The sequence below is a fragment of the Crinia signifera genome, chromosome 19 (genome assembly GCF_055691185.1).
Source record: "Crinia signifera chromosome 19, ASM5569118v1, whole genome shotgun sequence".
Lineage (NCBI taxonomy): Eukaryota > Metazoa > Chordata > Amphibia > Anura > Myobatrachidae > Crinia > Crinia signifera.
The window spans coordinates 129,689,966-129,703,263 of NC_139226.1; the positions used below are offsets into that span (position 1 = coordinate 129,689,966).

The window sequence follows — 13,298 nt, forward strand, 5'->3', positions numbered from 1 at the left end:
GAAGGAAAGGAGAGAAGTAGCAGAGTACAGGGCCACATGGTGAGCGGAACAGTAGGGAAGTAGCAGAGTACAGGGCCACAGGGTGAGCAGGACAGGAGGGAAGTAACAGAGTACAGGGACACAGGGTGAGCAGCACTGGAGGGAAGTAGCAGAGTACAGGGCCACAGGGTGAGTAGGACAGGATGGAAGTAGCAGAGTACAGGGACACAGGGTGAGTAGGACAGGAGGGAAGTAACAGAGTACAGGGCCACAGGGTGAGCAGGACAGGAGGGAAGTAACAGAGTACAGGGACACAGGGTGAGCGGAACAGTAGGGAAGTAGCAGAGTACAGGAACACAGGGTGAGTGGGACTGAAGGGAAGTAGCAGAGTACAGGGCCACAGGGTGAGCGGAACAGTAGGGAAGTAGCAGAGTACAGGGCCACAGGGTGAGCGGAACAGTAGGGAAGTAGCAGAGTACAGGGACACAGGGTGAGTGGGACTGAAGGGAAGTAACAGAGTACAGGGACACAGGGTGAGTGGGACTGAAGGGAAGCAAATTTCAGGGCCACAGGATTAGTGGGACTGTGGTGAAGTAGCAGATGGCCTACACTGATTATCTGGGATAACTAGTGTTAGCTAGCTGTAGTGGAGGTGCTCCCATGACAGTAGGGTTACAGTGCAAACTGGAAGAAGAGACAAGTACTCTCTTTCGTTGGGGGCATAAAAAAAATTCTAAAATATTAATATATATACAATAAAAACATTTTTTTTTTCAAATAGAGATCCAGACAGACAAACATACAACATGAAACATAGATATAGTGCTATGCACTGTTAGGTAAGTGACAATACATACTGTAGATACCCTTTTATGTACCGCACATAAATTTAAGTCGCGTTTGTGGACACAATAAATTTGTAGCCTGCAAAACATCACGCCCTGTGAAAGTCACGTATTCGGACACAGTAAGTATAAAGTGTGCAAAATATCAAAGTTGCATGCTGTATACATCACAGGTGGGGTGACCGTGTACCCAGTGACATCAGAAACACACCATATTACATTCCTAATAGTTTAACCTACAGTATAATGAAAGGCTACTTTTACAGATAAATACATGTGCCATATATAAAGTGTATCTACATATTGTCACTTACCTGTTTCTATGTTTTATGTTGTCTGTGTGTCTGTCTGGATCCCTAGTTGATTTTTTTTACTTTTTATATTGTACTGCATATATTGATAAAAGTTATATTTTAGAAATTCTTTTTTTCTATATTTACAAGTAGTGCCCCGAACCAAAGAGAGTACGTGTCTCTTCTTCCAGTTTGTAAGCACTTTCCGCGTTGCTCGTGTATACAGTATGTTTGTAAGTCTGTGCAGCATTGAAAGACGTGTCTGCTGTATTAGAGTTTTTGAAAAATAATACTGAATATAGATGAATGTATATTGTGCAGGCCAAACAACGGATTCAAAAATAAAGCGTGGAAGCATACCGGATGTGCTCAGAATGTAAGCCACGCCAGCATACCGGATGTGCTCAGAATGTAAGCCACGCCAGCATACCGGATGTGCTCAGAATGTAAGCCACGCCAGCATACCGGATGTGCTCAGAATGTAAGCCACGCCGGCATACCGGATGTGCTCAGAATGTAAGCCACGCCAGCATACCGGATGTGCTCAGAATGTAAGCCACGCCAACATACCGGATGTGCTCAGAATGTAAGCCACGCCAGCATACCGGATGTGCTCAGAATGTAAGCCACGCCAGCATACCTGATGTGCTCAGAATGTAAGCCATGCCAGCGTACCGGATGTGCTCAGAATGTAAGCCACGCCAGCATACCTGATGTGCTCAGAATGTAAGCCACGCCAGCATACCGGATGTGCTCAGAATGTAAGCCACGCCAGCGTACCGGATGTGCTCAGAATGTAAGACACGCCAGCATACCGGATGTGCTCAGAATGTAAGCCACGCCAGCATACTGGATGTGCTCAGAACACACATCAGGATATCTGGGGTAAACATCTCCACACAGGTTCACCTTTTCCATACAATCATATATTGTTACCTGGCATGTTCCTCAGGAAGCTTTCTTTGCCGTTGCATATGAAACATGAGGTCTCCTCCATTTACGTACTCTATAACCAAGAACAACCTACGCAGAGGAAGAGAAGAAATTTAAAAAAAATTAAGTCAAATCAGTCTTAACCCTTTGAGTGCCAACATCTGTGAGAGATGCGCAACATGGGCGGGATGTATTAAAATACATCGCCGCCCTTCGCGCCCCCCCCCCCCGCCGCGATGCCGCCGCATATGTACTAACATATGCGGCTGGCATCGCGATGCGGTGACGGAGGCCCCCGCGATACCTGTACTGTGGTCTGCAGGGGGTCTCCATCACCTCCCAGCCGGCTTCTGCTGCTTTGACGCCGGGGACAGCTAAGCAAGCTGTCCCCGGCGCTTCCTCCTCCCCCCTGCAGCCGGAAGGATGTCCGGCTGCGTTGCTAGGGGGAGGAAGGGCTTACCTTCCGGGGTCCAGGAGGACCTGCAAGAAGGTAAGCCCAAAAGAGGGGGAAAGGGGGGGGTCGGCGAGGCGGCGCGGTTGCGGCGACGCGGCGAAAAGAAGCCCATAGGCTTCTATAGGGTATCGCCACCCAAAGGTGGCGATGCCCTGCGATATCGCTGCGAACGGGTTTTAGTACATAGGAAAATGCGGTAAAACGGGGGTTTTACAGCATTTTCCCTTTAGTACATCTCGCCCCATATCTGAAAAAAAAAATGCCAGCGTCGTGTGTGTGTGTATATATATATATATATATATATATATATATATATATATATATATATATATATATATATATATATATATAGTCATTACAGGTCATTATGATGAATACAAATGTAAATTTGGCAATTTTCACACCCATTTTGACAAATTCACAAGGCCCCCATACACTATAGTCCAATTTGGCCACTTCATCTAATACCAGAGGACTGGGCAAAAGAAATCGGGTGAAAAGTGTTCAAATCGCATGTGTTTGATATCCGAACCAATTCGCAGACTGGGGTCGAAGGTCGGACCTGCTGCACCTCCCACCTCCAACTCTGAAACCCCTACTGCATGCATGTCCAAACTATGGCCCTCCAGCTGTTGTGAAACTACAAGTCCCATCATGCCTTGCCCCAGTTTTGCTATTAGGGATTGCCAAAACTATGGCAAGGCATGCTGGGATGTGCAGTTTCACAGCAGCTGGAGGGCCGCAGTTAAATTAAATTACAGTAAAACTCATTGTGGGAAGCTGCAGACAGAATGAACAGAATTTAAGCTCCATTAGTACAAAATGGCAAATACTGTATATACATTTCTGGCTTTCTCCATCTTTCATTTCAAATGATTGTCCTGAAAGCTTACATACCCTCAAGAGATCTCACAATCAATAGGATACTCTATTAAAAGCATTACGACCCACAAAGTAAAGATTTATTTTATTATTGTATTGACAATATAAAGCCATTATTAGGCAATTCCCAAACTCATGAACTGCAATTGGAAATAGGTTAGTAGAGCTATAACTGCCGTGTCCATTAGCACACGGTCCGTAAATAACTGCCTCCACTACCGTTCTGCAGCGAATGTGAAACCGGCAAGGTTCTGCTACCGGATAAGAAATTATATGGAAAAAAAAAAAAAAACGCATTTTCAACTACAGTTTTTTATCATCTTCTCAAATGTAATTACAAATGAACTGCTGGAATGATAAATTCCTCATTCTAAACTACTGCTTCGTATACCCATCTACCGTAAATCTCTATAGCTATGAATAATTGTTCTTGTATTTCTGTTTATAAAAGCAAATACGGGATGTAATGATGCAGCCGTGGGCAGGCAGATTGGGATAGGCTGGAGAAGAGGATTTCCTCTGGCGCCCAGGGAAACCGAAGGAAGAACCAGGAAGTGGAGAGTGTAGCGGGATGCATCTTGCAAACACTGGGGCAGGCGCGAACATCATTAGAAATTAATTTTATGGCAGAAGTAAATGAGTTTTGGCCTTGCAGAGTTCTCTTGTGTTCACCTTATCAGAAGTATATCCAACTTTTTCTTGGAGCAGTATTGGGGGAAGGGAGGTAGTAGAGGTCTAAGGTAAGATCCAAAGTTCAGTCAAGTTTGTCTTTTAATTACCTAACTGGTATGAAATCTACTTCAATCGTGGTGTGTAAATGACATCACTAGGGTGGCCAATCCCGGGGGTCGGCCGTATCCTGAGATTTGGTCCTAAAACTGCTGGGATTTCAATGCCAGGAGTGGAGGTTCTAATCTCAGTATTTTAGGATTTGAATGCACATTTGCAGTCTAATGCAGGGCAGCGCCTGAGCACCCACCTGGACGCTGCCCAACTGTTCCTGACCCCCACATGCAGCTCGGTGCAGCATGACTTGGTTCAAAGATCATGCTGCGCAGGCTACACCGCCGAAACCCTGCCCCGATCCCGGACGCACCGCCCCCATCAGGAATATAAATGTCATTTTGAGAAGTAGAAGCAATAAGGTCTAAATTTACGAAGACGGGAGATCTGCTAAAGATGGGATGGATGTTGCCCACAGAAACCAATTCGATTATATCTATTCTCTTCTAGTCTAGAACGTGCTAAATACATGAAGTAGATTCTTTATTACAACTCTCACCTTAGTAAATGTCCCCCTTAGTGCTTTAGCCTAAATGGCACAATTCTCCAGGTCTACTTCAGTAGGTCCGGCATCATTGTACAAGTCAGCGCTCAAAGACCCAAGGGCCCACCTCTACTTATCCGATATGCCCCGGTCACAGCACGTGCCTGATCAGCTTGTTAGCCAGATTGATAATATAGGTGCTTACCTGCTCGGCGTCTGGAAGCAGGAATGCAAACCAACTAGAAAGGGGTTGTTTGAAGCTTGCTCGAACACATGCTTCTCAGTCTGGACCCAGTCAATATCCTGAAAAGTGTAATGCAATTAGTAAGAAGCAGAGAGCAATAAATAATTCACAGAGCGCAGCAAGTCAATCCGTCACACAGCAGCACAATGTAGATGTGTTCATGCCTGTACATTCAGGTTACACATATGGGAGACTGACAGGCTCCCCCTTCCCAGTGTCTGCTTCGCTGTCAGGACTGCTCTGTCAGTTATTTCCACATGACTGGTCTGAACAAACAATGGTACGTACAGCATAGCTACCACACTGGATGCAGGGTGAGATTTACAATATACACTTGTCTCCGGATGCTCTGATGAGGGTCAGGGGGTCCTGGGTGACTGTGCTAGCGATTATAACAATCACACTGCATATAAACCCCCACCCCACCTCCACAGTTATGTTATTTGAAGACGTCAGTCTGGTCTCATAGCAAGGAAGTGCCAACAGGCTGTGTGTGTGTGTGTGTGTGTGTGTGTGTGTGTGTGTGTGTGTGTGTGTGTGTGTGTGTGTGTGTGTGTGTGTGTGTGTGTGTGTGTGTGCGTGCGCGTGTGTGGTAACTAATCTATAGCTCTTCACAATTAATTGCAAAATGCATGCTATAGCATAGCTATTCTACGCATTACATACATACATACATACATGCTACCACTGCTGATTTTTAAAACAATAGGGTATGACAAATGTTAGCTGGCTTTTGGAACTAATGTACTAACAAAGTAAAAGATAGGAAATGTGTTAATTAAGCATTATCCAACCAGGGAAGGTTATACTGTGGTATTCCAAAGGCAGTTTCATTCAGACTGAAGTACTCTATATATGGTCAATGATTTGAGTGTCAAATATTCCACCACATAACCCTCAATTTCTGCTTCCAGTTTAATGAAGCAAACATAACCACACTTATATAGTAGCACAAATACAGTAAATTCCAAGCTGACCCACACAGCAACATCCAGTGAACTTGACAATGTTGTCAGAGCTCGGGAACGCCAGCACGGGCCCCTTTTATTGGGTGTACAGTGGAGTATACTCCTGTCGGTTTGTACAAACCTCTTCGTCGTGCACAAGTTCCTTCTTCACCACCTTCATGGCATACGCTTGATCATTCTTTTTTAACCGCACCAAAAGGACTTTTGCATAACTTCCTCTTCCAATCACTCGGATAAGATCAAAGTCCTGCAGGCTCAGTCCCTGTGAGATTTTAATGCCATCCATTCCATCAATGATTGGTGTAATATCCTGCAAACAGTTTGGAGATATTAGTAATGAAAGTACATGCATTAACTAAGCAGAGGTGGCCACCACAACAACGTAACAAGGCTGGAGCAAAGGAGGCCATCACAACGTAATAAGACTGGAGCAGAGGAAGCCACCACAACGTAACAAGGCTGGAGCAGAGGAGGCCACCGCAACATAATAAGGCTGGAGCAGAAGAGGCCACCGCAACGTAACAAGGCTGGAGCAGAAGAGGCCACCGCAACGTAACAAGGCTGGAGCAGAGGAGGCCACCGCAACGTAACAAGGCTGGAGCAGAGGAGGCCACCACAACATAATAAGGCTGTAGCAGAAGAGGCCACCGCAATGTAACAAGGCTGGAGCAGAAGAGGCCACCGCAACGTAACAAGGCTGGAGCAGAAGAGGCCACCGCAACGTAACAAGGCTGGAGCAGAAGAGGCCACCGCAATGTAACAAGGCTGGAGCAGAAGAGGCCACCACAACATAATAAGGCTGGAGCAGAAGAGGCCACCGCAACGTAACAAGGCTGGAGCAGAAGAGGCCACCGCAACGTAACAAGGCTGGAGCAGAGGAGGCCACCGCAAAGAAATAAGGCTGGAGCAGAGGAGGCCACCACAACGTAACAAGGCTGGAGCAGAGGAGGCCACCGCAAAGAAATAAGGCTGGAGCAGAGGAGGCCACCGCAGCGTAACAAGGTAGGAGCAGAGTAGGCCGCTGCAATGTAAAAAGGCTGGAGCAGAGGAAGGCGCTGCAATGTAACTAGGCTGGAGCAGAGAAAGCTGCTGCAACGTAACTAGGCTGGAGCAGAGGAAGCCGCTGCAACTTAACTAGGCTGGAGCAGAGGAAGACGCTGCAACGTAACTAGGCGTTACAATAAGTAAAGCTACATCCATTGATCAATTTACAAGGACATATGCAATATGTATATACACACACACACACACACACACACACACACATATATACACAGTATATACACAGTATAGATATTATGCCTTAATTACTAGCATTCGTATGCAGCACACACTGACAGTGTGCAGTCTTCCGTATATATATATATATATATATATATATATATATATATATATACACACACATATACACACGCAATCGGTACATCGGTCAGAATGAACTTAGGTCTACAGTCATTAGGTCGACCCCACTAGGTCGACTGGCAGGAAGGTCGACCTGACTTAAGGTCGACATGGGCCAAGGTCGACATGACTTAAGGTCGAATTTGCATAAAAGTCGACATGAGGAAGGTCGACTGGTCATAAGGTCGACATGGGTTTTTCACTGTTTTTTTATCCGAATGTCGACACAGTCGACATGGACACAGTTGGCAATGAGAATCGGACCCTCGCATCGCTCGCAATACTTCGGGCACGGTGCCTCGCTGCGCTCGGCACACTATTTTATTCTCCCACCACGCCCTAGTGGATGGTAGGGCAGGAAATACCGCCTGTCGGCACATGTCGGCTCAAAAAACAGTGAAAAACCCCATGTCGACCTTATGACCAGTCGACCTTTATGCAAATTCGACCTTAAGTCATGTCGACCTTGGCCCATGTCGACCTTAAGTTAGGTTGACCTTCCTGCCAGTCGACCTAGTGGGGTCGACCTAATGACTGTAGACCTAAGTTCATTCTAATGGATGACCGCTTCCCATATATACACACATATACACATACATACAGTATAGACAGATATGTACAATATATATATTGGTACTTTCTTCTACCTTTAATCAGGTCTTAGGAACTTAGAGAACCATTTGTTAGTTTCTTATTTTCCAGCACTTACCTCTGAGCCATCTTTCCGTGTTTTTTGGGGTGATGAGATAATACTAACTAGAAAACAAAATTCAGAGAAAAATATTAGCCACATCCTACATGTACATTTCCTAATGTTACCCGAAGTCACACTTTTAAGGACTAAATATGACAATTGCATTGCATACAGACCATTACCTGATTTAATATAACAAAATCATACAGATTGTGAAGCCCGTGAGGGGACGCGGATACCTGTGAAGGTATCCGCGTCCGCTCGCCACGCTTCGGGCTCGGTGGCTCGCTGCGCTCGCCACACTTTCTATTCTCAACTCCACGCCGACGTAGATAGTGGGGGTGGTACAGCCTCAAAAATGCCATTTGGGGGCCATTGAACATGTTTCATACTAATTCCAATGCATTTGGATGCTTTTCAGTGAAAAATCGCATGTGATGCGATTTTTTCGTGTACGATGGCCATCGTGGGAGCCGTGATAATCCACAAGTACCTTCATGTGTTATTACATGATAGGAATGGATAGGTTTAGTTATAAGAGAAACTTATTTTTGTTGCTTATTGCCTATATATTATTCAATGAGAACAGATAATATTTAATCATTAACATATATGATATAGAATACTGCCACTTCCCCCTGAATATTATATAATTCAGCAAACCATGCCAATTGCTCCATTACAAACCTTGTACACAGGACCTTATTCACATCTGAATTTGTTCTCAAAATAGGCAAAACCATGTGCACTGCAGGGGGGGGGGGGGCTGATGTAACATGTGCAGAGAGAGTTAGATTTGTGTGAGTTATTTTGTTTCTGTGCAGGGTAAATACTGGCTGCTTTATTTTTACAGTGCAATTTAGATTTCAGTTTCAGCACACCCCACCCAAATCTAACTCTCTCTCTACACATGTTGCATCTGCCCCACCTGCAGTGCACATTGTTTTGCTGATTTTGAGAACAAATTTGTACTGCGATCAGATCTGAATTAAGGCCACTGTACACTTATCTTTTCATCTTGCTGCCGTACTTTTTCCCCCCAAGCAAACTTGAGATAAATCCAGAATCTCAATCAACCTCCATTTTTACTTTGCCTCTACCAACACATGTATCTATCTGCTGAATCTTAATATGCTGCGTCTTCCCTAACTATTAAGGATGCTGCCATCTAATGTACTTGAAAATGTAATCTATCGAGATACCTCCTCTTATGGCTCACTTACCCACATCAGTTATTTCCCATCTTTAACAGAAAAGGTCCTGATGCTTCCACTTGCCCCATCAATGCATCTGATCTAATCACCCCAATGCTTGCCTGGCACCTATGGTAGCTCACCTCTTCAACTGTCACTCTTTGCAGGCAAATTCAACTTTGTTCTCAAACACTGCTACAGGCCTCTTCCTTAATTTGTGTTACTAAAGCCCTTTCTCATTCTGTTATTCAATTCCATTCTGTTACATCTTCTGCTGTCTGACCTTCACAGTGGTCTATTTCCTCTATCATTTTTCATAATTTTCCACAGTCAACTCGATTCATGCTGTTCCAGACCTACTGCACAACTCTGAAGCCCCCCGTAAGCTCTGGTACGCACTACACTTACACCTGAACTTCATAAACATGATGCTTTGGGGCTAATACCATTATGTGATTATCGGAGGGCCGCACATGCACACGTTTTGCAGTGTGAGTGCGCGAGCCTTTCGTGTGATCACAGCCAGCAACAGCTGTTTGCAAGTTGACAGCTGGGGGGTGTTTGTAGACTGCACCCTCCCGATATCTGGAAGTTCCGCCAAAATGCAGACATGCCCGGCCATGGGGAAGAAGGTCCATCGTAGCGCTGAAAACATCTAGACCAGTGATGGCTAACCTTGACACTCCAGCTGTTGTTAAACTAAACATCCCAGCATGCCCTGCTACAGTTTTACTATTTGGCAATGCTAAAACTGATGCAGGGCATGCTGGGATGTGTAGTTCAACAACAGCTGGAGCGTCAAGGTTAGCCATCATGGATCTAGACTTACGAAAACCATTAGATTATGTATGATTGCGAATGGTTTTCCCCCTGTGCGCACGGTTGCGAACATATTCGCAGCTCTGCACAGGGACAGAAGAGAATCTGGCAGGGCGGAGTTTACCTGATCGCTGGGATCTGAACACATCGCAGCACAATGATCATCTCTGAATCAGGCCCTTTGTCCTCTCACCCTCTTATGACCTTCAGCCTGTGTCTCACCACATCTGACATGCAAGGCAGATGCCTCACACAGATGTTGGAGAGGTTGTGCATCTGAAGGCACCATCTCCATATCTCGTAGATGTGCCCCCTCAAGTCTCTACATATCGCTGTACCGTGACCCTAAATTCTGTCTTCTCCCTTTAGGGCTACCATTGGATACCTGACACCAAAAATAAATTACTATGGCGTATAGTTACTGCCGACTAGAAGAAGCCTGACCCTCCATCGCTTCAATCTCCAGTATTTGGTATAGCTACAGCAGGGATGGGGAACCTTTGGCTCACCAGATGTTGTGAAACTACAAATCCCATCATGCCTTGCCACAGTTTTGCTATAAGGGAGTGTTAAGACTGTGGCAAGGCATGCTGGGATTTGTAGTTTCACAACATCTGGAGAGCCACAGGTTGGCCTGTCCTGATCTACAGTATGGAATTTCTGATAAGTATAATAGACGAGTCCTCCAAATCATTTGACAGATCTTGGAGCCAATGGCTTTCCCTACATAACGGTCATCCCCATTAAAGTAATAATGAGATATATATATATATATATATATATATATTATCTTATGGACTTTTTTGACTGGGTGACTAAAGTAATAGATCAAGGTGGGGCTGTAGATGTAGCTTATCTAGACTTTAGTAAAGCTTTTGACACTGTCCCACATCGCAGACTGTTAAATAAACTTGAAAGCTTGGGATTGGATTCTAAGATAGTTGAATGGATAAGAGCGTGGTTGCAGGACAGAAAACAGAGAGTTGTAGTAAACGGAGTACAGTCAAAGGAGGGAAAGGTTACAAGTGGAGTACCCCAGGGATCTGTACTTGGACCGGTGCTTTTTAATATCTTTATTGGTGATATTGCAAATGGAATTGAGGGTAAAATGTGCCTTTTTGCAGATGACACAAAGGTATGCAACAGGGTAGACACACCAGGAGGGGTAAAACAAATGATTGAGGATCTAGGCAGATTAGAGAAATGGTCAAGAGAATGGCAACTACAGTTTAATGCCAAAAAATGCAAAATCATGCACTTGGGTCTCAGAAACCCAAAGACTCAATATAGTATAAATGGCACTATAATGGAAACTACTGAGGAAGAGAGGGATCTAGGTGTCACTATTTCAGGGGACTTAAAAGCAGGTAGGCAATGTAACAAAGCAATGAAGAAGGCAAGTCAGATGCTTGGTTGCATAGGGAGAGGTATCAGCAGTAGAAAGAAAGAAGTAATAATGCCACTGTATAGGTCATTGGTACGACCTCACCTAGAGTATTGTGTTCAGTTCTGGAGGCCATATCTCCAGAAGGATATAAATACATTAGAGACTGTACAAAGAAGAGCAACTAAAATGGTGCATGGCCTACATCACAAAACGTACCAGGAAAGACTAAAAGATCTTAATATGTATACTTTAGAGCAGAGAAGGGAAAGGGGGGACATGATAGAAACTTTCACATATATCAAGGGCTTTAACAAGGTACAGGTGGGAGACATTCTTCACAGGAAGAGGAGCAACAGAACACGAGGACATGCACTGAAACTAGAGGGAGGAAGATTTAGGGGAAATGTGAGGAAGAATTTTTTTCACAGAAAGAGTAGTAGATAAGTGGAATAGCCTCCCAACAGAGGTGGTAGACGCAAATACAGTAGTACAATTTAAACATGCTTGGGATAAGCATATTGATATCCTTACAAAAAAATAAGGATCAAATATGATTTGAGGTAACATGTTTAAAACAAGGGGCAGACTAGATGGGCCAAGTGGTTCTTATCTGCCGTCAAATTCTATGTTTCTATATATATTCTTCCTCGTCCTCACTCTTTTCTCTCACATAGTATTTTATGTCCTTCCTTTTTGCCTCCCATTTCCTTTGTTAGTGTACAGTAAAACTGGTCACCTTAATAGATTTTTGTAATGGCCCCTTTAGATCTGTGTATCGAATGTGACCTTTTTTTTATTATCATTTTTAATCTTGTGCGCGCTGACCTCTCAAACTTTAGAGAGAGAAAACAAAACCCAAAGACATGCTGCAGAGTAATGCACCGTAGTTGGGCCGTTATGTACTCACAGTGAGAAATTCAGTGTATTTTCCGAAAAAAAACTTTTTTTTCTAGAACACTATTTAACCCCTTCCCGACATTTGACGTACATTTACGTCATGGTCGGGAAGCACTTCCCGACACATGGCGTAAATGTACGTCATGGATTTAAACTGTCACCGCGTCTATAGACGCGGTGACAGTTTCAACATGTCTGCTGTCCCTGACAGCAGACATGTCCGTGCATGCCCAGGGGGGGCTGCGATGCCGCCCCCCCGTCGGCGATCGCTGTGATTGGCTGTTCAGTGTGAACAGCCATTCACAGCGTTTTCCTGTGTCACCGGCGAATAACGTTCGCCGGTGACACGGGATCAGAGGTGATTGGTGCTGTAAAGTACAGCACCAATCACCGCGGGGTGTAAGGGTGACACTGGTGTCACCCCACCTCACCCCGCCCGCCCCCAAAGGCCGTGATTGGTCCGTCGGACCGACGGACCAATCACAGCCAAGGAGGGGGATTTAAACTAACGGTGACTGCACTGCAGACGCCATTCCGGTCTGGAATAGCGTGCAGTGCGGTCACCGTGCCCACCTGCCGCCATATACTGACCAGAACCTTGCTCCATACTTACCTGATCGCTGCTTCATCACTGCTTCCTGGATCCTGTTGCTACTTGTGCCTTCCTGTGCTGTGAAATTGTGCTGCTGCAGTGTAATAGCTAGATAGAGAGATAGATAGAGAGAGATAGAGAGATAGAGAGAGATAGAGAGATAGAGAGAGAGATAGAGAGAGATAGAGAGAGATAGAGAGAGATAGAGAGAGAGATAGTGTCAGAGAGTGCTATATTTTGTGCTGCTGCAGTGTGATATAGTTATAGATAGATAGAGAGAGATAGAGAGAGAGAGATAGATAGAGAGGCCTAGTGACAGAGTGCTATATTTTGTGCTGCTGCAGTGTGATAGTTATAGAGAGATAGAGAGAGATAGAGAGAGAGAGATAGAGAGAGATAGTGACAGATTGTGCTATATATTTTTTATATAACTGACTGCTGCCCCCTCCT

The 13,298-nt window shown here is 44.8% G+C and overlaps 1 protein-coding gene across 7 annotated transcripts in view; it reads right to left on the reverse strand.

Annotated features, from left to right (window-relative positions):
• PRKCZ (protein kinase C zeta) overlaps positions 1-13,298 on the reverse strand; it is a 221,098-nt gene that overhangs the window by 36,876 nt on the left and 170,924 nt on the right. For 6 of the 7 annotated variants that reach the window (XM_083163333.1, XM_083163338.1, XM_083163337.1 and 3 more), the window contains 4 exons: positions 7,976-8,018; positions 5,987-6,175; positions 4,859-4,956; positions 2,054-2,140 (listed from right to left, as the gene is read on the reverse strand). In XM_083163333.1, coding sequence (XP_083019459.1) covers positions 2,054-2,140; positions 4,859-4,956; positions 5,987-6,175; positions 7,976-8,018 — 417 coding nt within the window. Of the gene's footprint in view, positions 1-2,053; positions 2,141-4,858; positions 4,957-5,986; positions 6,176-7,975; positions 8,023-13,298 lie in introns of all 7 variants that reach the window. The other variant, XM_083163334.1, reaches the window with a different exon arrangement.